We start from the raw sequence: 25,214 nt of genomic DNA on the forward strand, positions 1-25,214 counted from the left end.
AATTAATCGGTGTCCGGGAAAGCTTTTTTAAACAGCCAGGTCTTAAGTCTCTTCCTGAAGGTTGGGAGGCTGGGCTCCTGTCTAAGGTCCGGTGGGATGGAGTTCCATAGAAGGGGGCCGGCTGTTGAAAAGGCCCGATCTCTCAAGGTAATGTGTTTGGTAGTTTTGGCTGGGGGCACTTGAAGAGATCCTCTAAGTGTGTCTCTTGTTGGTCTGGAGGAGTTATAAATTTGGAATGGGACTTGTAAGTCGAGTGGGGTGTGTTGATGGATGGTTTTGTATATTATGGAAAGAGATTTGTAGAGGATTCTAAAGTGAACAGGCAACCAGTGGAGATCTTTTAGGATTGGAGATATATGGTCCCTCCTCCTGGAGTTTGTCAGTAATCTTGCCGCAGCGTTTTGTAACATCTGGAGGGGTCTAGTATAGGAGGAAGGTAGGCCCAGAAGGATAGAGTTACAGTAATCGATCTTAGAAAAAATGATAGCTTGTAGAATGGTTCTGAAGTCCTGAGTGTGGAAGAGTGGTCTAATTCTTTTCAGAACTTGGAGTTTGTGGAAACAGTCCTTGGTGGTTCTGTTGATGTAAGCTTTAAGGTTCATCCGGTTATCAATTAATACTCCTAGATCTCTCACCTGTGTAGTAGTTGGGATAGTTGGAGGATTAGAGATGGCATTATTATCTGGGGAGATGAGAAGCAGTTCTGTTTTAGAGGAGTTTAAAACTAGGTTTAGGTTAGCCAGGAGATGTTTAATTTCGAAGAGACAGTTTTCCCAGTGAACCAATGTTTTTGTGTAAGATTCTTTAATGGGTATCACGATCTGGATGTCGTCGGCGTAGAGGAAATGTTTGAGGTTAAGGTTGGAGAGGAGTTGGCAGATAGGTAAAAGATAAATGTTAAAGAGTGTAGGTGACAGTGAGGAGCCCTGGGGGACACCTATGGATGCGTCCATTCGTGAAGATTCTTTGTTCTGTATCTTAACCTTGAAGCCTCTGTTGGAGAGAAAAGATTTAAACCATGAGAGAGCTGTGCCTGAGATACCTATAGAAGCCAGAATGGAAGTGAGAATGGAATGATTGACCGTATCAAAGGCGGCTGATAGGTCCAGTAGAATTAAGAGGAAGGATTGGCCTTTGTCAAGGCCCATTAATATGAAGTCAGACATGGAGATGAGGAGGGATTCTGTGTTCAGTGACTTGCGAAATCCGTATTGTGATTGGAATAGGATTTTGTTTTCTTCTATGTATTCGGAGAGTTGAGTATTGACAACTTTTTCTAGAATCTTGGCTATGAATGGGAGATTGGCGATAGGACGGAAGTTGTTGGGGTCTTTAGGATCCAAGTTGGGTTTCTTGAGTAGAGGTTTGATGGAGGCCAATTTGAGGTCGTCAGGATATAGTCCTTGGGAGAGTGAGCAGTTTATGATGTCCGACAAGGTTTTAGCGATGGAGTCAGGGATGGCCAGGAGCAGTTTGGTGGGGATAGTATCCAAAGGATGGGAGGAAGGTTTCATTCTTCTTATAAGAGTTTGTATCTCTAAGATAGAGATGGGTTCAAGTGTTTCCAGACCATTGTTGTTGAGGGATGATTGTTGAAGAGACTGGTAAAGAGCAGGGTCGGTGGGATTAGAAGGCAGATGAGTTAGAAGGCTGTTGACTTTGTTGTGAAAATGAAGAGCAAGTTCTTCAGCTTTGGGTTGTGCTAGGTCGTTGGGAATCTCCTGTGGGATGATTTGGGTGAGATTGGAGACATAGGCGAAGAGGGCTTTTGCGTCGAAGATTAAGTGGTGAATCTTGGATGCATAGTAGTCCCTTTTGGATTTAGAGGTAGTTGACTTGTATTGATGGAGGGTGGCTTTGTAGATGGATCGTGTATTGGTGCTTGGGGATTTGCGCCAGTCGCTCTCTTTCTGTCTTAGATTTTGTTTTAGCTTTCTTAGTTCTTCCGTGAACCATGGTTGTCTTTTGGAGGCGTTTGGGAGTGATTTTTTGGTTGCTAGCGGACATAGCTTGTCGGCTATGGAATCTGTGATGGCTTTCCAAGAGCGGAGAGCTGTGTTCGGGTTTGAGAGATCAATGGATGGAAGTTGAGAGGCTAGGTGGGAGCTGAGGTCTTCTGTAGAGCAGGAACTTCTGTATGGGAAAGATGGTGAGGGCCCTTTGGAGGTGGAGGGTTTGTTCAATGAGAATGCGGTTGAGATAAGTGAGTGATCAGACCAAGGGACCTTCTTGCTTTTGAGGCGTGAAGAATGTTTGATGCCTGGGTTAATAAAGATAAGATCCAGCGTGTGGCCTGCTTTGTGTGTGGGTTTGGTAACTAGTTGTTTGAAACCCAGGGCTGAGAGGGCAGAGAGAAAGGATTCACAGCTGGATGATGGGGTAGGATTGTCCACATGCAGATTAAAATCTCCTAGGATAATTGCTGGAGCGTCCAGTTTGATGAGGGTTGTGATTTCCTCTACTAAGGGGGAGGGGTCTGTCTCAAGGAGGCCCGGAGGGGCGTAGACGAGTAGGATTTGTAGTTGTTCCGAGGTGAAGAGACCCATTTCTAGTTTAGAGTCTGAGTTGTATGGGTGCTGGATGAACCCGAGGTCTTTTTTTGATGCAAATAGGAGTCCTCCTCCTCTTTTTTTCAGTCGGGGGATGGAGAAGATGTCGTAGTTTGATGTGGGAAGTTGGTTTATAATTGCTGTGTCCGTGGGTTTGAGCCATGTTTCTGTTATAGCACATATATCTGGTTTGGTATCAAGGAGATAGTCGTTGAGGATTAGAGATTTCTTGGACAGAGATTGTGCATTGAATAGTGAAAGTGAGAATACAGTGAGGCCTAAGAGTTGGGTGATGGGTGTTATCAAAATTGGGGTGAATGATTTAAGGTTTCGGTGTAGCGCCTGTCGTTTGTGTTGTAGTATGAATGATCTGTTCGGTTTTCCTATTGCTGACAGGCTGTGTTGTAAAATAGGTATTGGGAAGGTGGGGAACATTTTAGCGTGTAGTGCTTGTGTTGTAGTGGTGCTGCGTTAGTGCTGTTGATGGACCGAGGGGCGAAGGCAGTCTTTGTGAGTCTTTTGTTTTAATGTAGAGTGCTGAGAGGTAGTTGTTTTGCTGTTGCTTGAGTGTTGTTTGCTCAGGATGGTTGCTTGCTGAATGCTTGCAGGATGGTTGCTTGCTGAATGCTTGCAGGATGGTTGCTTGCTGAATGCTTGCAGGATGGTTGCTTGCTGAATGCTTGCAGGATGGTTGCTTGCTGAATGCTTGCAGGATGTTTGTTTGTTTGCTGAGCACTTGTTGAATGCTTGCAGGATGGATGCTTGTTGAGAGCTTGCTGAGATGACACTGGCTGGGTGCAGTATGGTGCTTGTTGGGAGAGAGCTGGAAGAACGTGAAGCAGGATGGATGCTGGCTTACTTATGAGGGTTCACATTGGTTTCAATATAACCAATTAGGTTACTTGCTGTTAGGAGGATAATGGATGAACCAGCTATTATCATAGTCATGTGAGAAGTTGGTGGAAACCATCAGACATTTAGAGGAAGGATCCCTCACTATGGGAAGGGACTTTTTGTTTCGCCTGGTGTTGCTTGGGCTGGTCGTCCGGGGGTTTCACTGTTCATTCCGAGGAAGCCGTGCGGTGGTACTGCTTAGAGATGTCCGAGGGTGCAGGGAGCCACATCTATGTCCTTCTGGGCTGTCTGCAGGGGCTGCTCGAAGGGGCGCTCAAAGGGGCAGGCCCCTTTGTCGCGCTCCTTCGGCGCGTGACGCTAGGCGCGTGACGCTTGACCAGGTTAGATTTTTATAGATGACTCTTTTTTGTGTCGCTCAAAAGTGATGTCATCAATATGGGTCTTAGCATCCAGCACAGAGATTTAAAAGCGGAGTCGTTAGAAGCAGGGCAGTCTTCCAGCTGGGGGAGGGGTCAACAGCCACGAGGTGGAGGAGGAGGAGGGGGTCCAATGGAGGGCTGGGTGCAGGAAACAGCTCAATCCAAGCCCTGGATCCTGGCTTGCAGAGCAGAGAAGAAAAGAAAGGCAAGTACCTGTACGGAGATTTAAAAGCACATTCGTTAGAAGCAGGGCAGTCTTCCAGCTGGGGGAGGGGTCAACAGCCACGAGGTGGAGGAGGAGGAGGGGGTCCAATGGAGGGCTGGGTGCAGGAAACAGCTCAATCCAAGCCCTGGATCCTGGCTTGCAGAGCAGAGAAGAAAAGAAAGGCAAGTACCTGTACGGAGATTTAAAAGCACATTCGTTAGAAGCAGGGCAGTCTTCCAGCTGGGGGAGGGGTCAACAGCCACGAGGTGGAGGAGGAGGAGGGGGTCCAATGGAGGGCTGGGTGCAGGAAACAGCTCAATCCAAGCCCTGGATCCTGGCTTGCAGAGCAGAGAAGAAAAGAAAGGCAAGTACCTGTACGGAGATTTAAAAGCACATTCGTTAGAAGCAGGGCAGTCTTCCAGCTGGGGGAGGGGTCAACAGCCACGAGGTGGAGGAGGAGGAGGGGGTCCAATGGAGGGCTGGGTGCAGGAAACAGCTCAATCCAAGCCCTGGATCCTGGCTTGCAGAGCAGAGAAGAAAAGAAAGGCAAGTACCTGTACGGAGATTTAAAAGCACATTCGTTAGAAGCAGGGCAGTCTTCCAGCTGGGGGAGGGGTCAACAGCCACGAGGTGGAGGAGGAGGAGGGGGTCCAATGGAGGGCTGGGTGCAGGAAACAGCTCAATCCAAGCCCTGGATCCTGGTAGCATCTCCTGGTAAAGCATCACCTGGATATTGGTAGCATCTCCTGGTAAAGGCTTCGTGTCTGATATTGTCTCCAGATTTCTATATATCAAAGACTGCTCTATACTTTTTTATATTGATTTTGTGACTGTAATGGTATAATAATTTTGTATAATGCTGCACATCCTCTTAAAATAACTCAGTCTTTTTTTTTTTTTTTTTAAACATATTCCCTTGTATTAGTGGGTATTTTTAGTTTTGTCCTCTGTGATTCTAGTCCCTGCTGGACATTTAGAAAAAGGTTGCACTCCCTTAGCCCCTCCCTGAGAGAAGGCAGAACAAAGAGCAGCTATGAGTGGAGCACCCAGGAATGGTCTGAAAACTATGGAAGAAAATATTTTCTGAATAGTTATTTCTACCTAGGGTCTGGAAAGCCCACCAGCTCGCTCACCTGGAGCAAGCTGATTGTCCTGGCACGGGGCCAGGAGAAGGCAACGTCTACGTTTTGAGAGGGAACCTGAAAAGAGGAGCGGGAGAAGGTTGCATAAGGGTGAATTGAGGGTTAAGGATGAGGAGGACAGTAGGGGGAGAGGGGTTTAGGGTGAGAGGGCTGGAGGTGGTGGGGGAAGGGAATGGATAGAGGTGCAGGGGATGGGTAGAGGAGGAGAGTGGAAGAAGAGAGAGAGATGGGACAAGAGGGAGGGGGATGAGTGCATGTCCTCACTGACAAGTAAGCCCTGGAGGAGTCTTACAATGCCATAGTTGTATATTAAGGATGTTCGGAGGGGGGGAAGGGGGTGTTTTCAGTCATTGGTGGGGTTCAGTTCTTTTCATGCCCCCTTTTGTTTTCATTTTGCATTTTATGTTAAAATAGTGCACCCCCCCCCCCCCCTCTGCAGTGAAACAAAAGAAGAAAGACAGCTTTCCAGGCCCTCTCCCCATCCTGTACCCCCACCCGCAGACCTCTCTCCATCTCTTACCCCATCCATTGAATCAAAGGGAGGGAAAAGCAAGCTCCAGTCTTCCTGCCCTACTGGTGCCAAAATGGCGCTAGCCTCAGGTCAGTGAAAAACCATTCCAGGACGTACTCCTCGCCATAGACTCCTGTCACTGCCTTCTCCCCAATAATTTGTTTTTGGGAGGTGGTGGGAGTATATGGTGAGTGCATGCAGTCCCTCTCTTTCTCTTTCTCCAATCCCCACCTAACCCAGAACCTCTCACTTCTTCCTCCAGGCTCCACCCCTCAATCTCTTCCACTCTCTCCTCCCCTCGCCCCTCTTTCCCCTACCTCACAGTCCCAGCCCCTTCACTACTACCTCTTCCCTTCCACTGCTGCAGCTCTCTCTCTGCTCTCTTGGCCTCCCAACAGAGCTGAAGACACCGCCTCTTCCTGCCAGGACCACACACACACAGAGAGTCCTCCTGCTGAGGCCCTGCTTGCTCGTCTCTCTTTTTCGTGCCCTATCTCCTCCTCCTGCCGGGCCTCAATTGGTGCTGAGATCATGGCCCCTGCTCCTGCAGGGCCAAAAAAAAACCCTACCGCCTCACTCCTGGGAATAATTTCCCTCGCCACAGGTGAGTAGGCGAGTGGATTGATTCTGCGGTGTTGCCAAGCTTGGGTATGTGGCTGACTAGATGGATAATCACGTTAGGAGTCCTTTCACAGAATGTGTGTTCTAGGCTACCCTTCTCCAGCCTCAGCTCATTTTCCTTACTTTTAACAGATGCGATTAATGTAAATTGATTTGCCTGCCACTTTCTTTTCTTGAGGCCTTGAACAAGATAATCATATCGCCCCCGGAGGCCACATCTTTCCGGTGGAAGCAGTCCCAGCCTTATCGATTGATCCTTCCTGACGTGAAGGGTTAACCAGGCCAGAGATCACTTTCGTGACCTGGCCTGGTTAATCTGATAATACAGATAATTCAGCAATGAGGGGGCCGGAGCCAGATTTGGCGAGGGTTCGCTAAACCCGTACACAGTGACCATGCAACGGTGCTTAGCTTCTCCTTGTCCATTCTGGAAAATAAATGAATGAGCTAACACCTTCCCTTCCAATGTGAGCTGATGAGTGTAGCTATTATAGCCCTGCATAATGAGTCTAATTCAAAATATATGGTCCTTTGGGCAGGTCTCCTGAATGGCATTCCTTCAATTGGTAGTAAAACTTATTTTATATAGATATAGATATTTTAATGTATATATTTATTTTATTTATGTATTTAAAACTTTTCTATACCGCCTAGCCTGTAAAAATGCAATAAAAGCCATTTACGGAATTAACATAAACAATAAAAATTGCCACATACAATAAAAGAATAATACCACAACACAAACAGTACCAACCTAGGCTAAACCTGCTCGATACCTTCCCCCTCTGGGCCCTCTCCAACCCTCCCGTCTATGGTCTTATACGGGAACAAGTGAGCGTTAAGCAGTTTTCGGAATAATGCAATTAAGAGGGCCTTGCTCGGAAAGTAATGCGATCGCATTAAAACCCTCTCCGAATATTGAGGATCATTTATGTTCCCCCCGGTTCGCACTTTATCGGACGCAAGAATGAAATGGGAAGCCGTGTCGTCCGCTCCTAATCTGGGGCACGGGTCTAATAACACAGTAAGCTGTAAGCACATGCAGGAGGTGAAAGCTGCTTCCCTGATATTTTATTGATGAGTTTTGTGTGCTGTGTAGCAGAAGCTGTGGACAGTAACCCATCCGCCCCTCTGGTTAGGTGAACAAGCCCTCAGCCCAGCCGTAGAAGATCTCCACTGTGTATGATCCAGAATTACATTGTAAGGAAGTGAGATGCACCTAAAAATGCTCAGCGCTGTTTGTGTTAACACTTCCTGCGCATCACTTCAAAATTAGACCTAAAAATACGGGGGTATACCAGTTTGGCACGCTTATTTGGCTAAATGTCTACTTATTGGCTAAGTAGAGGTTTTTGCTGTACTTAGCCGTATAATTTCTGAGTTATTCAGCTGAACAGTGGCACTTATCCCGGACAAATTCTGATTTATCCAGCTAATAAAAACTGCTATTGAGCCGGCTAAGTCTCAAAGCACCACTTATTGGCTAAGTCAGATAGCCAGGTAAGTCCAAAACGCGCTACTTATCCAACTGTCTGATTTAACCGGCATACAACTCAAGCTTTCTTAAATCTTTATCGTATCCCCTCTCCAAGCCGAAGAGCCCTAACCTCTTCAGCCTTTCCTCATAGGGGGATTGTTCCATCCCCTTTACCAACCTGGTCGCCCTTCTCTGTCCCTGTTCTAATTCTGCTCTATCTTTCAGGAGGTGGGAGTGGAGCAGAACTGCAGGCGATGCAGAGGCTTTGTGATAGTCTCTGTTTCATTCTCCAAGCCTTTCCTAAAAATCCCTGGCATTCTGTTTGCTTTTTTTTTTTTGATGGCCACAGCACACTGAGCTGAGGATTTCAGTGAATTGCCCACAGTGTCTCCAAGGTGCTTTTCCTGATGTGTGGAGTCCAATAAGGAAGGACTGTGCTGCCACTTCGTCAGCCGGGGACATCTTGCAAAATGAAAAAAAAAAAATGTTTTCAGCAGTTTCAGTGATTTTTTTTTTTTTTTGCTCCCCGGCAGATGAACCATGGCTGATGCGGGCTCCTCCTGCACCCATCGATCCCATGGGCATGATGTGCAGTCAAGGCCAGCATTTGGTGGCCCCAGGACACGCTTGTCCCTTCCAAGCAATGCTTGGTCCCACTAATGCATTCCCCAGGGAACTGCGTTATGCACAGTTACATTCTGTGCATAAGCAGAGCCTAAATTAAAGATTACATCGGTCACTTGCATGTTCAGTTTTTGAATTTTATTAAGCAGGAAAACCAGATTAAGACAAAAAAAAAGCCTTTGTTTTCAACTGGGTGATTGCAGAAATGTTCCTTTGCGTTACCTTTTCCAGTTGTATTTTTCGCCTGTTCTATCGGCGTTGTTACGTCTTGGTGTCCTTTTCACGATGCTCCGATGGCTTTCTCGCTCCCCATCGCTGCCTCTGAGGGACTGAACGGTGCTCTTGGTGTCTTGCAGGTAAACTGGATATCACCCCCGATGACCCCCGCTGGATCGGCGCCTGGTGGGGCGGCTTCCTGCTCTGCGGTGCCTTACTCTTCTTCTCGTCCCTTCTGATGTTCGGGTTCCCGCAGTCCCTGTCCCCCCGCGTGGACCATTCGGAGGAGAGCGAGCAGACCATGCTTCCCGACGGGGACTACGAGAGGACCAAGCCCAGCAACGGGGTGCTGCGGACTGCCCTGGAGACAGAGGACAGCACATCCTGCTTCCAGCAGCTCCGAGGTAGTAACCTTTTTTTTCCCACTTTTATTCTTGCTCAGTTCCCTTGCTGGTCCGCGGTTGTTTTGCAGTCGGGTGCGTCTATGGGCGGTTGGAAAGGACGGCTTTTGCGTCTTTAATCGGGGAGGTGCTATAGCATCCAGCTGGATGGGGGAGGTGCCGGAGCAGACGCTGCTGTGGGAGACGCGGGCTGCCGTGTTGGGCAAGAAAGCGATGTGCCCAGCAACTGCGGAGCGCAGTCACCACCCCGTGCCTGCCGAGCCAACCACCGTGGGGAGTTTGGGGTGGGTGCCAGCAGCACAGATCAGCCACCCCAGCGGACAGGCCAGACAGGGTTTATTTTGCAGCCTTAATTCATTTCTCTTCCTTCTCATCCAAGTTCTTATCACCCTGTTATATGTAACTGCCTTTTCAGCACCTTTGTTATAGTTATGTTTACTATGCACCCCTGTTTTATGTGAACCAGCACGATGTGACTTCTGTCTCGAATGCTGGTATATAAAAATTTGAAATAAAAAAATAAATAAAAGCAGGAGGGTTGGAAGCCCTGGCCTAGATTCAGCCGCAGATTATCAGCCTTGTAATATTTTGTTTTCAGGTATTGCTGACCTGTTAGAGCAACCATTTTTCTGTCAATAAAACCGCATCTGCTCACCTCATTGAGGACATAACAGCTCTCTTCTTTCAGCTCTGTCATTAGGCCGTGCATTTCCCCCTCAGTGTTCCCACTACTCACATTTCACATAAACACCATTAGAGTTTTGTCGAGTTTTCTGGGTTCCTATTTGCTGGGAAAGCGCTTAGCTTGTTGTGAAAGGCTTGTAGCTGTGCTCAGTTGATGTGGCCCGTTCTTAATTAATCCCACTTATAACCTGCATTGTTTTAGCTCTTCTCAATCACAACCTTGCTGTATTAACTCAGAGCCTCTTATTTCTGTCTGTCTTGACTAGACTGTAAGCTTCGAGGGGGCAGGGGACTGTATCTTGTGTGTCTCTAGGCATCACTGCATACTGCTATACAAATGAAATAATTTATCTAAAAACGAAGCTCCCGTGAGAAGAAAACTCATGGGAGGCCCGTGGCTAACCTTCAAACCCTCCAAACGGTAAACGAGTTTCACACACACTTTCCCCTGAAGTCTAAGCCAAGAGGCCTAGGGAGGGGCACTTTAATGATGGGCTGGTTCTGGGGCGGCCCCACATCTGGTCGACTCACCGCCAAGCACCGCCAGTTTCTTAAGTGGCAGGAACGCTGCCATTTATTTATTTATTTACATTCCACTTTTCAGAACTTCAAAGCGGATTACGTTCAGGTACCGTAGTTATTTCTCTGTCCCCAGATGATGCTGACGTCAAGGATCCGCGGCAGGAAACCTCAAGCCAGCACTTCCTGATGATGTCAGCACGGCTGGGTTCTTAAGCCCCAGTTTCACTCCAGTTTGGCACCTCGGCAACAGGGTCCTCCTGCAGCCTTGCTTCTCCTGCGGCGTTCCTGATCCTGCCTCGTTCCAACCGTGTTCCTGTTCCAGCCCTGCCTTGTTCCTGCCTTGCCCTGTCCTGGTCCTCCATCTGCCTGATCCTCTTTTCTGCTACGGACCCTGACTTCTTGTTGATTGCTACCTGCCCTTGACCTGAGATCTCCATCTCGGCCTGGCTCTGGACTCTCCCTCTCTCTCTCCGACCTCCCTCTGGGTCGCTCGCCTGGGTCTTGTCGGCCCCTGGAACCAAAGGGCTCAACCTGCGGGGAACAGGGCTGGTATAGGTGAACGTCCAGCTCAGTCCCAGCCAGGGGCGTGTCCACCGGCTGTCAGTGTGAGCCTAGTAGGCTGCATCAACCATGCCCCAGTACAAGGGCTCACAACTGTGGCAAACAGGCTGAGCACAACCTCAAATATCTTATTAGAAAGAACAAAGAGAAAAGCAAATCTGTCTGAAGTAGATAAACATATCTTCTATCCAATGCATACAATTCAACAAGAGGCCCTAAATGGAACTTCTAAAGAACATAAACCAAACAGATGTCAGAAAATCACTTTTTCATGCAGAGAATTTTAAGTTAATTGAGTATTTTATAGGCAAAGTAGTTTACACAAAATGACTGGCAGGAATAAAAGTTCAGGCACTCTGCCCATGTAGAAATTACGTAGGTACAAGGAAGCGACCTTAAAATGGCCTTACCAAGATTGCCTAACATGGGGGTGATCATGTGTACATTACCCTATGTATTCCTTTAATCAGAAAATTAGGGTGCATGAATGTGTAAGACAGTGCCATGCCTTTATCTTTCATCTTAGGGAGCCTGTTTTGAAATCCGATGTATGGTAGGTTGCCAGCTTAACTATGAAAATAGTATTTATTCTTCTTTTAATGTCACTAAAGTTCCTATCGTGGTGGATATGTAGAGTTAGAGAAGGATGTAAAAGATACCTCAAACAAGGAGGGTACCCAATAATAAATAGTGAAAAAGAAAACAACACCTAGCTAATACTGTGCCAAAAAAAAGCCTCCGAAATACTGCAGAAGTTTTTTTAATTAATTTTTTCATTTCACCAAATCACCCTCAACATCTTTCAGTTGTCACTATGTTCACATGTGGACCTTTGTCCTTTGCCCCTAGATCATTATCTGAGAGTAAAAATGCCCAACCTCAGGTTCACCAGTTGGTCTGGTTATCAGGAGATCCGCCATGGATACGCATGAGATCTATTCTCACTCAGCATCTCATGCTCGAGGCTAATGTACAGAAAATATCCTGCAAACCAGAGCAATTTATGGCCCTCCGTAAGCGCACCCCTGTTCTACTCCATCGATCATATTTAATTGTGCACACTTTGGAAAGGAAATATGAGGATTCCGTGTTCAGCCACAGAGAGCGGTCATCACAAGAAGGTTTCATAAACTGTCTTCGGTTTAATATGAGAACCGTAGAATTTCTCCTAGGGAGCTTATGTGCACTTCCACAAATTAAGCTACAGGGGGATAATGCCCGGCAACACACGAAAAATGACTTCTCAAAGCTTTGCAATACTTTCAGACTGTTTTCGTTCTGGCAAGGTAGAGTTGCTTGAAGGACAAGTCAGCAGGTGGTCACGAAGTGACCAAGGAAGGCAGCAGGTGGCCACTAGGACTCAATCAGACCAGCCTGTTTTCTTCCGATCTCTTTGTATCCAAACGTTGCATAGAAATACTCCGCATCCTTATTATAACTGTGCCCTGAGGAACTGTGAATGTTACAATACCTGGCAATATGTTTTGATGAAAGGAATTTAAAAGGCTGTCTGCGCTTCTGACACCAGATGGCTAGAACAGTAGTCTTTGCCGTACGCTGGAGCAGCCTAATTATAACCTTTCATTATCTCACCGGAGGAACCCAAACAGAGTGGCAGCGGAGTCCTCCCGATCAGCAACTGCAATGCAATTAAAACTTTTAAAATAGAAGGCAAACCTACAGAGAGATAAACAGACCTGCTCTGAAGAAATCTGTCATCTCCAAATCCTTAATATGCGGACCGTGGAAAAAAAAAACCCCTCATTAAGAATTCAGGCCGGGCCCACTGAGGCTTCACCCATCCTACACTCTGATAATTTCCAAATGTAATGATTTTCACATTCGGTTCTGGGAGAAATTAGTCAGCAGTTATTAAGACAAAGGAGGGCCAGGCTACGTTAGGATTGCTTCCATTTCAGGCAGCTTTAATCAGTGGAATAATTAAAGTGGTTAGTGAGGTGGAAAATTTGGAATCGGATCTATTACACCAGATTTTCTCTTGTACGGCAGTCGTGCCCAGCCTCGTGTCGAGGTGCGACAGCTGAGGGGGGGGGGGCCGGGATGAAGGATCTCGGGGAGGCTGCAGGGGCGGGAGACGGGAATTAGCACGGGAAAGGTATTCAGCGAAGGCGACCGGAGGAGGAGCGTTGCCGTCTCGCAGAAAGCAGTGCGCACTCTCTCACTGCTGCAAACCTGGGCGGCGGGCAGACGCGTGGAGTAATCGAACTTGCCGCTTCCACGCTATGGTTTAAAATATGTAAGAACGAAAGGGTTTTTGCCTGGGACGGTTTTATTGGGTTTTTTTTATTTCCATGAATTTGTGCTATCGACCTTTGCTCACTTTACAGAAAATATTTATACTGTGTTTGACTGCATAAATTTGAAAGATGTCTTGTGAACTCTACAAGTGTCTTAGTATTTCTCCCATAGTCTCTGCTATTATCATGTGGATATTATAAATAATTTGCATTTTGTGGTTTATTTACTTTACATATTAATCGTATGTCTTAATTCAGATCATAATTTTTTGTTGCTATTGCTATATAATCCATATTTTGATTTTTATATTTCCTATTGTGTTTTTAATATGAAATAAAGCATTTTTTTGGATTGTTTGCAATATGTTAATAGGTGCATAAATGCATTGAACAGATACTTTTTTGGAAGTTGAGGAATACAAAAAATGCATAAATAAATAAATGTTTTCTCCATTTTATTATATATTTAAGTTTTGATTAAATATGCTTTTGATAATGGGCTCAGTAGTGCTTCTGTTCAGCTCTCCATTGCCCCTTAAGAAAAGTTAAAACTCTTTCAAGTTTTTGGAAATTCAGCTTTAAAAATGCATAAAATATGTTAAAGCTAATATGTAAACAAAACATGGAGCTATAACCTCATTCCCTTGGATTCCTAACATAAAAGTTGATTTCTGTTTTATGCACCTAAAATGCTATGTACCTAAGTGGCAGAATTTAGCTATTTATGGGCTGATTTTCAGCTGCTGTCTGGCTAACAAGATGAGTTAGTTGGATAAGCTTAGCCAGCTAACTTTGCTGATACATTCAGCGATGCTGACATGCCTCTGAATATAATCGGCTATCTTGTATTTATCCAGCTAACTTTGGGACAGCCAAATGTCAGTCCTAGAGTTATCCATCTAACTAATAGGGTCATTCATCAAAATGCATTATGGCGTTGGTGGTGGTTTAGGGTTTAGGCGCCAGTTTTTCGTGCATAGTGAGACGTATGAACATCACAGTACACCTCGGTGAACATTTGACGTCATTTGGAGTGAGGAAAGCCTCACAAAGATGACATTTTGTACTATGTTATCTCGCCCTAGGTTGATGGTACCTCGTTATAGAGTCTATCAAGCTAGGGTGAGAGAACATAGAAACATAGAAGTGACGGCAGAAAAAGACCAAATGGCCCATCTAGTCTGCCCAGCAAGCTTCACACATATTTTCTCTCATACTTATCTGTTTCTCGTAGCTCTTGGTTCTATTTCCCTTCCACCCCCACCTTTAATGTAGAGAGCAGTGATGGAGCTGCATCCAAGTGAAATATCTAGCTTGATTAGTTTGGGGTAGTAGCCGCCGCAATAAGCAAGCTGCACCCATGCTTATTTGTTTTACCCAGACTATGTTATTAGCCCTTATTGGTTGTTTTTCTTCTCCCCTGCCGTTGAAGCAGGGAGCTATGCTGGATATGCGTGACGTATAAGTCTTCTCCCATGCCGTTGAAGCAGAGAGCCATGCTGGATGTGCGTCGAAAGTGAAGTATCAGGCACATTTGGTTTGGGGTAGTAACCGCCGTAACAAGCCAGCTACTCCCCGCTTTGTGAGTGCGAACCCTCTTTTCTTCTCCCCTGCCGTTGAAGCAGAGAGCTCTGCTGGATGTGTGAAGTATCAGTTTTTCTTCTCCCCTGCTGTTGAATCAGAGAACTTTGCTGTATATGCATTGAAAGTGAAGTATCAGGCTTATTTGATTTGGGGTAGTAACCGCCGTAACAAGCCAGCTACTCCCCTCTTTGTGAGTGTGAATCCTTTTTTCCACATTTCCTCTTGCTGTTGAAGCTTAGAGCGATGTTGGAGTCACCGTAAGCCTGTGTATGTTTATTTAATAAGGGTATTGACTCCAGGCAGTAGCCATCATTCTGGCGAGTCACCCACTCTTCATTGGCAGCCTCTTGACTTTATGGATCCACATCTTTGTGAGACTTTCCGCACTCCAAATGAGGTCAAATGTTCACTGAGGTGTACTGTGCAGTTTGTATGTCTCCCTATGCATGAAAAACTGGCCCCTAAACCCCCACCAACACCTCACCTCGAGCTATTAGTTGGCCCTCCTATAGAGATATAAACACTTTGCTACTATGAAGGCCTTATAGGTAGTCAGTCAGTCTCTCTCTCTCTCTCTCTCTCTCTCATGAAAAGTTTAGTGCCTTAAGGTGCTTATTTTTGCCTTCCTGGAGGAAGGGAGTCTCCATCATTGAGAGACATAATTATTACCAGATTTCTTAATGCATGGAAAAAAAATATGATTTCAGGTTAGCATCGTGGCTTAGCAGCACAGCAGAACTTTCACTAAATAAACATGAGTCTGGTCTCCTGTCCTACAATCTTTGGGTACGGCACTGTTGATACACCTAAGCCAAGTTGGAAAGGAAGACCAGTACAGAGTGCAAAGAGTAGCGATTTCCTTCAAATGTAAACAAATAAAGAAGACAATTAAGATAAGTTAAAGTGAAGCTCTGTCTTGAATTTTTCCGCATCAGTATTTACCCTGTTACCGAACGTTGGGGGGGACAATTCTGAAACTGTCCACGTTGGGGTGTTTTACCTGCGGGCTTCTTCCCAGCCCTTCAAACTCGCCACAGATTACAGAGCTTGCATCTATGTATTCCTTTTTCCTGCGGGTAGACGTCTGATGGGAGGGAATGTAACCTGCGTGCATACTCTCCCTACCATGATCTCCACACCCTAGAAGCACCTCCCCTTACTGTGGCTAAAAGGGTTAAGGACGTCACACGCGTTTTTATGCTCCTCGAGGGAAGGCGGTTTTCAGACGGCCGATTAGCATGGGTAAAAATGCTTTTTTACCTGCATAAATCACTGGCAAGTTCCCCCCCCCCCGCGCTCTCTCTCTTTAGTGAATGACTGTAATAATTGTGTCTGTTGCACGTATCCTCCTCCTGGTCCGAGCTTTCAGAAGAGCTTCACTCAGTGTGACACTGAACCGTACAACCGCAGCCACTTCTGAAGCAGAATAAAGCTGGCATGATACTCGTGATACATTCAGGGATCGACAGAACTGGTTGTGCTTATATTTTTTTCTGGGGAAAAAAAGAAAATTATGAGAGTTTTCCTATTTAGAATTGACTGAAAAAAATTGGTGGGACAAAAAGTAAATGTGATGCTATTTTAGGAAGAGTTCCACGTAACGTTTTCCCTGAGATTACTAAGAAGAAAATCCTGTCCTTGTTTCTGTCTCTCTCTCTCTCTCTCTCAGTGATTCCCAGAGTTACAAAGCACTTGCTTTCCAACCCTGTATTCACCTGCATAGTCCTTGCTGCCTGTATGGAGATCGCGGTGGTTGCTGGATTCGCAGCTTTCTTGGGAAAGTACCTTGAGCAGCAGTTCAACCTCACAACCTCATCCGCCAATCAACTGCTAGGTAAGAAAGCCATCATGCTTGAAGTGCCTGAAAAATGCAAAATGAGGGTCGCGAACTGGCTTCATTTTTTTATTTTTTCAAGATTGGCTGATCTAGCCCTGGTTTTACCCCCCATTGCATGCTGGGACTTGTAGTTCCCTGCTTGTCTTAAGCAAATCGATAAGGACCTGATAAGCAGATTATCAATAGAAACAAAAAAGATATTTTGAAGTGACTGTTTATGAATGCTAAAAGTCTAAAAAAATAAGATGGGAGGGTTAGCGTGCATAGCACTGGATGAAGTGGTAGATATAATTGGTATCTCAGAGTCCTGGTGGAAGGAGGATAACCAATGGGACAGTGTGATATACTATATCAAAATGATAGGATGGATCACATTGGTGGAAAGGCAGCATTATATATTAGTGAGGGCCTTGAGTCAAACAGGATAAAAGTTCTGCAGGAAACAAAATGCAATGTTGAATCTTTATGGATAGAAATTCCAGGAGAAAAGGAGAATAAAATAGCAGTGAGGGAGTTTTACCGTCCACCTGTCCAAAACGAACAAATAGACAATGAAACACTAAAAGAAATTAGGGAGGCTTGTAAAACTGAAAGACTGAGCATGCAAATGGCAAATGAAATTTAATGTGGACAAGTGCAAAGTGATGCACTTAGGGAAGAGTAACCCAAACTATAGCTACACAATGCAGAGCTCCACATTAGGAGTCACCATTCAGGAAAAGGATCTAGGCGGCATTGTTGATAATGCATTGAAATCTTCAGCAGTAGCAGCCAAGAAAGCAAATAGGATGCTCGGGATTATTAGGAAAGGGATGGAGAATGAAACAGAGAGAATATCCTAATGCCTCTGCATCGCTCCATGGTGAGACCTCATCTTGAGTATTGTGTGCAGTTCTGGTCACCACATCTCAAGAAAGATAGAGCAGAGTTAGAAAAGGTACAGAGAAGGGCGACCAAAATGATAAAGGGGATGGAACGAGTCCCCTAAGAGGAAAGGCTAAAGAGGTTAGGACTCTTCAGCTTGGAGAAGAGACGGCTGAGGGGAGATATGATGGAGGCCTATAAAATGAGTGGAATAGAATGAGTAAACATTAATTGGTTGTTTACTCTTTCAAAAAGTACAAAGACCAGGAGACACGCAATGAAGTTACTAGGTAATGTATTTATAATACTAATAAGATACAATATTTTTTTATACTCAACGCATAATTAAGTTCTGGAATTTGTTGCCAGAGGATGTGGTGAAACCTATTAGTGTAGCTGCATTTAAAAAAAAGGTTTGAACAAGTTCCTGGAGGAAAAGTCCATAAACCATTATTAAGGTGGAAATAGGGTTGCCAGCTGGCTCCAGATTTTCAGGACAGGTTGATCCAGTCCTGGTTTTACTTGGGGGGGGGGGGGTCCAAGAACTACCGAAAATATCAAAGATTTCTCCATTTGTCACTGACAATTATCTTCTCTTAGGTACCAAAATTATTCATCTGAATGTGGCATTTTTAACTTTCAGAAACCTCCCAAGTTAAGGGGGTGGAAGAAAATAACTTGCAAAAAGATGTCAGTTTTGCTAAAATTTGGAACCTTGCTATTTTGACTTCTGGAACCAGGAAATAAAATATTTACAGAGAGAGGTACCTGGAATTGTTTTAGCATCCAAAATTGAAAGTGCTGATTACCCCTGATGTTCACAAAAAATAAAGACAATAAAAGATGGACCCATGATGCAATGGCCACCCTGGGAGCAGTGAGAGGGCAGAGCGATTAAAATAGAGGATGCATATCCGGGTAGTAGTGATCGTAGGCTCACAACACAAGATCCCAGCTGTGGTGCCGACTGAGCCAGAAGTAAAATAATTAGGAAAACGGAAATGCTGCTGGAAAAGAGTTGTTGCAAGGTATTAGGATCTGGTGAATAGTCGGGAGCAAATCTATAGATTTTGCAGCAGGCCAAGACCGTTCTTCCGTCAGGCGAACAAGGCAGTCACCTAGGGTGCCAGCGTTTTTTGGGGAGTAGCAAAACCTCTGGGAAGCTCCTTGTGCCTCCTACCTACCTTTAAGGTATGGCAGCGGAAAAGAGAAAGGGAATGGATGCTGTGGAGAGATGAGGGGATCGGATCAGAGAGGAAGCTGGGTGGGTGGGGGGAGTTGTGGAGAGAGGGCTCTAGGCAGGTAAGGGGTGGAGAGAGAGAGGATGCTGGGCACTGCAAAATGGGGTAAAGAGATTGGGGTGATGCTAATGTGCTTAGGCAGTGAAGGGGAGAAGAGGAGAGAGGCTGTGTAGGGGGACAGAGAGAGAGGCTGCTGGGCACTGTAGACAGGGGGGGAAGAGAGTGGAATGCAGCCTTTGGCGATCTTTGAAAATTGCTGCAGGGCTTACTTGCCAGGGCAGAAATGCACTTGCCATGTACTGTGCTCTCATCCCCCCCCCCTGCAGCCCTCCCACTCTCTTACTCCTCTATCTCTCCTCCACCATTGCTCCCTCTCTCATTGTCCTCCCTTTCTCAGCTCCTGCTGCCCTCTCCGTTTCCTCCTCCCGCTCACGCCCTGCAGCCCTCTCCTCTCCCGCCCCCTCTCCATTCACCCTGCGCAGCCCCCTCTCTTGCTCATCTCTCCCGCCCCCCCCCCCCGCTGGTGCATTCCTCAGTCTCCAAAGACTCTGCCTTCTCCCAGAACCACTCAACTTTGCCCATCAATCATGAAACTTCACTTGCCCCAAGATAAAGGACCTTGGGTTCATTGTGCACAATAGATGGAAATCGTCAGGGCCGTCGATAAAGCAAGCAAACATGTTAAGGATTGCTCGGAAAGGAATGGCGAATAAAACTGAGAGGATCATCATGCCCCTGAATAAACATCTGTGGTGCAACCATACCTGGAGCATTGTGTGCAGGTCTCCATCTCATAAAGCGTACGGTGGAACTAGAAAAGATTGATGGATTTATTTATACAATTTGTGTATACCGTTGCACAGTGTGGTTCCATCGCTACGGTTTACGCAAGATAGACATAAAATTAGGTCAAAAATATTTAAAACTTAATTCGAAATATGGAAATTAACAGAGAGGGGCAGCAGAAACGATAAAGGGGGATGGAACTGGCTCCTGAAGGTTAGGGCTCTTCAGCTGAGAGGGAAAAAGAGAGAGATTTATACGATCGCGGGTAGGGTGAAACAATTACCCTCTCAAACAGTGCTAGGACTAGGAGACGCTCCAGAAAACTAACCGGAAGCAGATTTAGATCAAATTTCAGAAAATCTTTTTTTTTTTTTTTATTTCAGTCAACGCATAATTAAGCTATGGAATGTGTTGCTGGAAGTTGGGGTCAAGGTAAACACTGTAGCATGGTTTTAAAAAGGGTTTCGACAAGTTTCTGGAGGGCAAATCCCTTAACAGTTATTAGCCAGGGATTGCAACAAAAGTGGTCTTCCCTGTTGGCATCGACCTTGTACATACATCTGACCCAGTCTGGCCACGGCTGGAAATAGCACCACTGGTCTGACCCAGCAGCGCAGCTCTACTGAGTGGGTGGCAGTGGTGGAGCCCTTGCTTGGCCACTGGACCCTTGGAAGGTGCCTCCAGTGACATTTATTTTGTGCTTAATTTTCAGATGAGATTAGATTATTTAAATGGTGATAGAGCAGCTGTTTCCTATACCAACTTTGCTCTACATTCACAGCTTAATCTGGATGATAAATTATGCAGCTGTTGCTACCGTATAAATATAATAGGCCAATATATTTACGAGTTAGTGCTTTTTTGTCTTGCTCTGCAGCCTGGTATCCCTGGCTCGTTTGCCAGATGTTCCATGCTGTGCCAGTGCATCAATCAATATCTTAGCTTTCCACTGGGGGGGGAAAAAAGTCAGTATTTTTGAAATTTCATTACTCTTCTCAGAGATGAACTCTTTTTTTGCCATTCTATATATTTCTGTTTGCTTAGCCCACTTATGACCGTAAAATAGCATTTTCATTGTAAAGGTGCAACGCACCACTGATCTCTACATCTGCCACAAAATGAAAAGCGTTGCTTTTGTACACGAAAACGAACACAGACGTCAATAGTCTGCTCTGCTGTGATACCAGAAGAGTTCAAATATAAATTAAGATTTGTTTTCAGTTTTGTGTGAAAATGTCTAATTGAAACCTTTAATTTCCATCCCCAGGGATGACGGCCATACCATGTGCATGCCTGGGGATATTCCTGGGGGGCCTTCTTGTGAAGAAGCTGAGCCTGTCTGCCCTGGGAGCCATTCGGATGGCTATGCTGGTGAATCTGGTGTCTACTGCTTGCTACGTCTCCTTTCTCTTCTTGGGCTGTGACACAGGGCCTGTGGCTGGGGTTACTGTTCCCTATGGAAACAAGTGAGTCCACTAGCAATATTCTGGAGCGGCCCATTTTGTGTTACTGGTATTGTTGTATTTTTATATGGCATTGAAAATGTACACTGCACTGAACAAAGTACTTCTGGGAGGGGGGTGGGGGTGGGCATGGCCTAGCGCTTAGAGAGATGACAGGGAAGGAGGAGGTAGATATTCAGCGCCACTTAGCTGGATGACCTTTCTACTTATCAGGCTAAATGACAGCGGCTGAGTGTCTGCCCGGGATCAGCAGCCACCACTAGCCAGCTAAGTGGTGGACAGGATGGGGGGGTATAATAGGGAGGAGTTGTTAGCCAGAAAACTTCTCTGGGGTATATTAAGGAGTGGGATGGGGGGTGTAATGGGGAGGAGTTGAGTTAGCCGATATTCAGAGTTAGCCGGATAACTTATCCAGCTAACTGGTCGGGTGGTAGACTTGTCTGGCTACTTTTATATAGCCGGGTATATTCAGTGAAGCATCCATGCACTGAATATCCCACTCAGGTTAAGCTGCTGAAAATAGAGCCCCCTTACTGTTGGGGAGCGTTACATGTAAACTCATTTAGCTTGTGAAGTTGACTGTCATCCCCAATTTCAACATTTTTTTAAAAGAAATTTGGAAGGCAGATTTACCCAGGCAAACCAAGGAAGAGACAGTTGATAGATGAACAGAAGCATTATTATGAAAAGTGAAAAAATAACACTTACAGATCTATATTCAGGTAACTTTTGGAGTTTCCCCCAGACAAAAGTGCAAAGTTTCAAAATACCACCCTCCAATCCCTGCCAAAATTTTATCCGGCTGATTCGACACCTGCACAAAAGTTTAGCCACAGAAAAAGAGGAGGTGCTGGAGCTGTTGGAAGGGAAGGGCTGAATGTTAGTGCCACCTGGCTAATGTTAGCCCCCCTTAAGTCTGGTTGGAAAAAAAAGTAATTCAGGATCTTTACCCAGATAAAGACGAATACTTATCCGGCCTTGTTACGCTGACTATTCGCTCATCGGGAAATTCTAGAAGGCCTGATGGGGGAAAATGTGCTCATTCATTTTGTTTTATGTCTTAATTAATTGAGTAAACATCTCCTATTCGTGTCCCAGTTTCTCTTGCTGCTCTTGTCACCACCATTGGCATGCAGTCTGGCTGCTGACGCACACTTCATGATCTGAATAAAATATAACCATCCCCACATATAAATCCGGAGTTTTTCATGTTTATGCTATATTTTTTTCGCATGTAAAATACACATGCATATGCTGAGCATGATTTTTCACTATAAGCATCAGTAGGATGAGATCTACTTAGTGTTTGGGTACTTGCCAGGTACTTGTAACCTGGATTGGCCACTGTTGGAAACAGGATGCTGGGCTGGATCTTGGTCTAACCCTGCTTATGTTCTTAAGAGAGAACGTAAAACAGATTTCAGTGGTGCTGAAAGCCAGAAATCAGTTGACCTATATTGAGAACAGACTTTTGATAATTGATTGTATGGTGTAATCAGGCTAAATGTAATGATCTAGGATGATGGCTTTGCATGAGAGCAGTTATATTATTAATCTTCCTGACAATGTGCTCATCCCTTCTGCACATCACTCTTGGACCCCGCAGATTTACGAATCATCATCAAAGTAAATCATTCCTATCTTGAAGATTAGAAGGATGATGAGATGGCTTGTGTGACCTCACATTCAGTTCAGTTCATCTCTTGTTGTTGACATGGTGATCTCACACCTATAAAAAAAACCCACAATTATTCTTATGCTCTTGCTAATAATCCTTCTTTGCTTGCGGCAAAAACCTTTTTGACAGCGGACCTTGGAAAAATCAGGCATTTGCGGCTTTGTCCCTAAGTAGAATCTTCAATGCAGGGAAGTAATAAGAATAATATTTTCCAACAATGCCTCATTATGAAATCCCAGGTTTCTGTATAAAAAAGGGGCGGGACCAGCATAAGTTGCTATTCTCTAACCTGCCAAGGCGATGCGCTTACCTGCGTTACCTGTGTAAATTTACACCTGCTCGTCATCTGGTGCGAGTGAGAATAAAATTCTTTATAGCCATATTCTGTCTGGGTAAACCAGGGGGTGTTCAGGCTGGAGCACCAGGAGGATCTTGATGTCCTACAGGCAGACTGGGCAAGCTGGTGGACTAATTGGTAAAAGCGGGAATTTCCTTCACGTGTGCATGTTATAAAATTTGATGCTATATGCGCGTAATCGCCAACAGGTGCCAAGGAAAAGACGCGAGTTAAATCTCCACATGTAAATGATTAAAGTTAAGAGCACAAATACGTGCATATAGGAAATTTGCGCCTCTTATCTGGATACGTTTTGTTTTCTCCAGCTACATTTACTTATTTATTTATGTATTTAAAGCTTTTTTTTATACCGACTTTCTTGATACAAATCAAAACAACTCGGTTTACATCAAACGAAGATCTTAACAATAACAAAGCCATAACAATAAATGAGACAGCAATAGCAGTAGTAAAGTTAAATAAAACAAGGTCATCCAACTGGGAATAGGAAAGGAAGAGGGGGTAACAGATAAATGCTAAATACTAATAGTGTCTGGGGAGGCTAGGGTAGCTAACCTCTCTATATTATGTCATGATTTATGTGAACTTAGTGCTAGTCTTGGAATGACGAAGAACTGATGAGTTAGATTCTGTAACAGTGATGTTGTTCTAGGAACAGGGGAAAGCACGGACGAACAACCATGTCTTGAGTTTGCTGCCACTTAGTCTCAAAACTGCTACTTATCTGGCTAAGTAATATGCTGGATAAATGATAAACTGCTACATATCCGGCTAAGTAATATAGCTGGATAAATGATAAAACGCTGCTTATCCGGATAAATGATAGAACGCTGCTTATCCGGCTAAGTAATATAGCCGGATAAATGATAAAACGCTGCTTATCCGGCTAAGTAATATAGCCGGATAAATGATAGAACGTTGCTTATCCGGCTAAGTAATATAGCCGGATAAATGATAAAACGCTGCTTATCCGGCTAAGTAATATAGCCGGATAAATGATAAAACGCTGCTTATCCGGCTAAGTAATATAGCCGGATAAATGATAAAACGCTGCTTATCCGGCTAAGTAATATAGCCGGATAAATGATAAAACGCTGCTTATCCGGCTAAGTAATATAGCCGGATAAATGGTAGAACGTTACTTATCCGGCTAAGTAATATAGCCGGATAAATGATAGAACGTTACTTATCCGGCTAAGTAATATAGCCGGATAAATGATAAAACGCTACTTAACCGGCTAAGTAATATAGCCGGATAAATGATAAAACGCTACTTATCCGGCTAAGTAATATAGCCGGATAAATGATAAAACGCTGCTTATCCGGATAAATGATAGAACGCTGCTTATCCGGCTAAGTAATATAGCTGGATAAATGATAAAACGCTGCTTATCCGGCTAAGTAATATAGCTGGATAAATGATAGAATGCTGCTTATCCAGCTAAGTAATATAGCCGGATAAATGATAAACCGCTGCTTATCCGGCCAAGTAATATAGCTGGATAAATGATAGAACGCTGTTTATCCGGCTAAGTAATATAGCTGGATAAATGATAAAACGCTGCTTATCCGGCTAAGTAATATAGCCGGATAAATGATAGAACGCTGCTTATCCGGCTAAGTAATATAGCCGGATAAATGATAGAACGCTGCTTATCCGGCTAAGTAATATAGCCGGATAAATGATAGAACGCTGCTTATCCGGCTAAGTAATATAGCTGGATAAATGATAAACTGCTACTTATCCGGCTAAGTAATATAGCTGGATAAATGATAAAACGCTATTTATCCGGCTAAGTAATATGGCTGGATAAATGATAAAACGCTATTTATCCGGCTAAGTAATATAGCTGGATAAATGATAAAACGCTATTTATCCGGCTAAGTAATATGGCTGGATAAATGATAAAACGCTGCTTATCCGGCTAAGTAATATAGCTGGATAAATGATAAAACGCTATTTATCCGGCTAAGTAATATAGCTGGATAAATGATAAAACGCTATTTATCCGGCTAAGTAATATGGCTGGATAAATGATAAAACGCTGCTTATCCGGCTGTGTTGGAAATACATTCTGCGCAGAGCATGTTGTTGGGTAGATTGAAGTGTATTTTATAATGATGTAAAATACATGAACATGAGTGCACATGGACCCCCCCCCGCGAATATAAGTGTGCATTGCGCATGTTTTAAAGTTATTCTAAAACCGTATCATTCACTTGTGTAGCCTGTTCAAAATGCGTGCTGCCCTCTGATTGGGCCCATTCTTGTTTGCTACTACAAGATATTTTGAGTGGGAGAGACCCTGAGATTTGTAATTGTTTTAAGTGTTATGGAAAATGTTTGAACTTGCAGTC

At 44.7% G+C, this 25,214-nt stretch overlaps 1 protein-coding gene across 1 annotated transcript in view; it reads left to right on the forward strand.

The window, feature by feature from the left end:
• Positions 1–25,214, forward strand: part of SLCO3A1 (solute carrier organic anion transporter family member 3A1) — a 262,588-nt gene that overhangs the window by 204,442 nt on the left and 32,932 nt on the right. The window contains exons 4-6 of the mRNA XM_029575820.1: positions 8,760–9,023; positions 16,299–16,463; positions 20,625–20,823. Coding sequence (XP_029431680.1) covers positions 8,760–9,023; positions 16,299–16,463; positions 20,625–20,823 — 628 coding nt within the window. The remainder of the gene's footprint in view (positions 1–8,759; positions 9,024–16,298; positions 16,464–20,624; positions 20,824–25,214) is intronic.

This window comes from Rhinatrema bivittatum, chromosome 13 (assembly GCF_901001135.1).
Source record: "Rhinatrema bivittatum chromosome 13, aRhiBiv1.1, whole genome shotgun sequence".
NCBI classification, from domain to species: Eukaryota; Metazoa; Chordata; class Amphibia; order Gymnophiona; family Rhinatrematidae; genus Rhinatrema; species Rhinatrema bivittatum.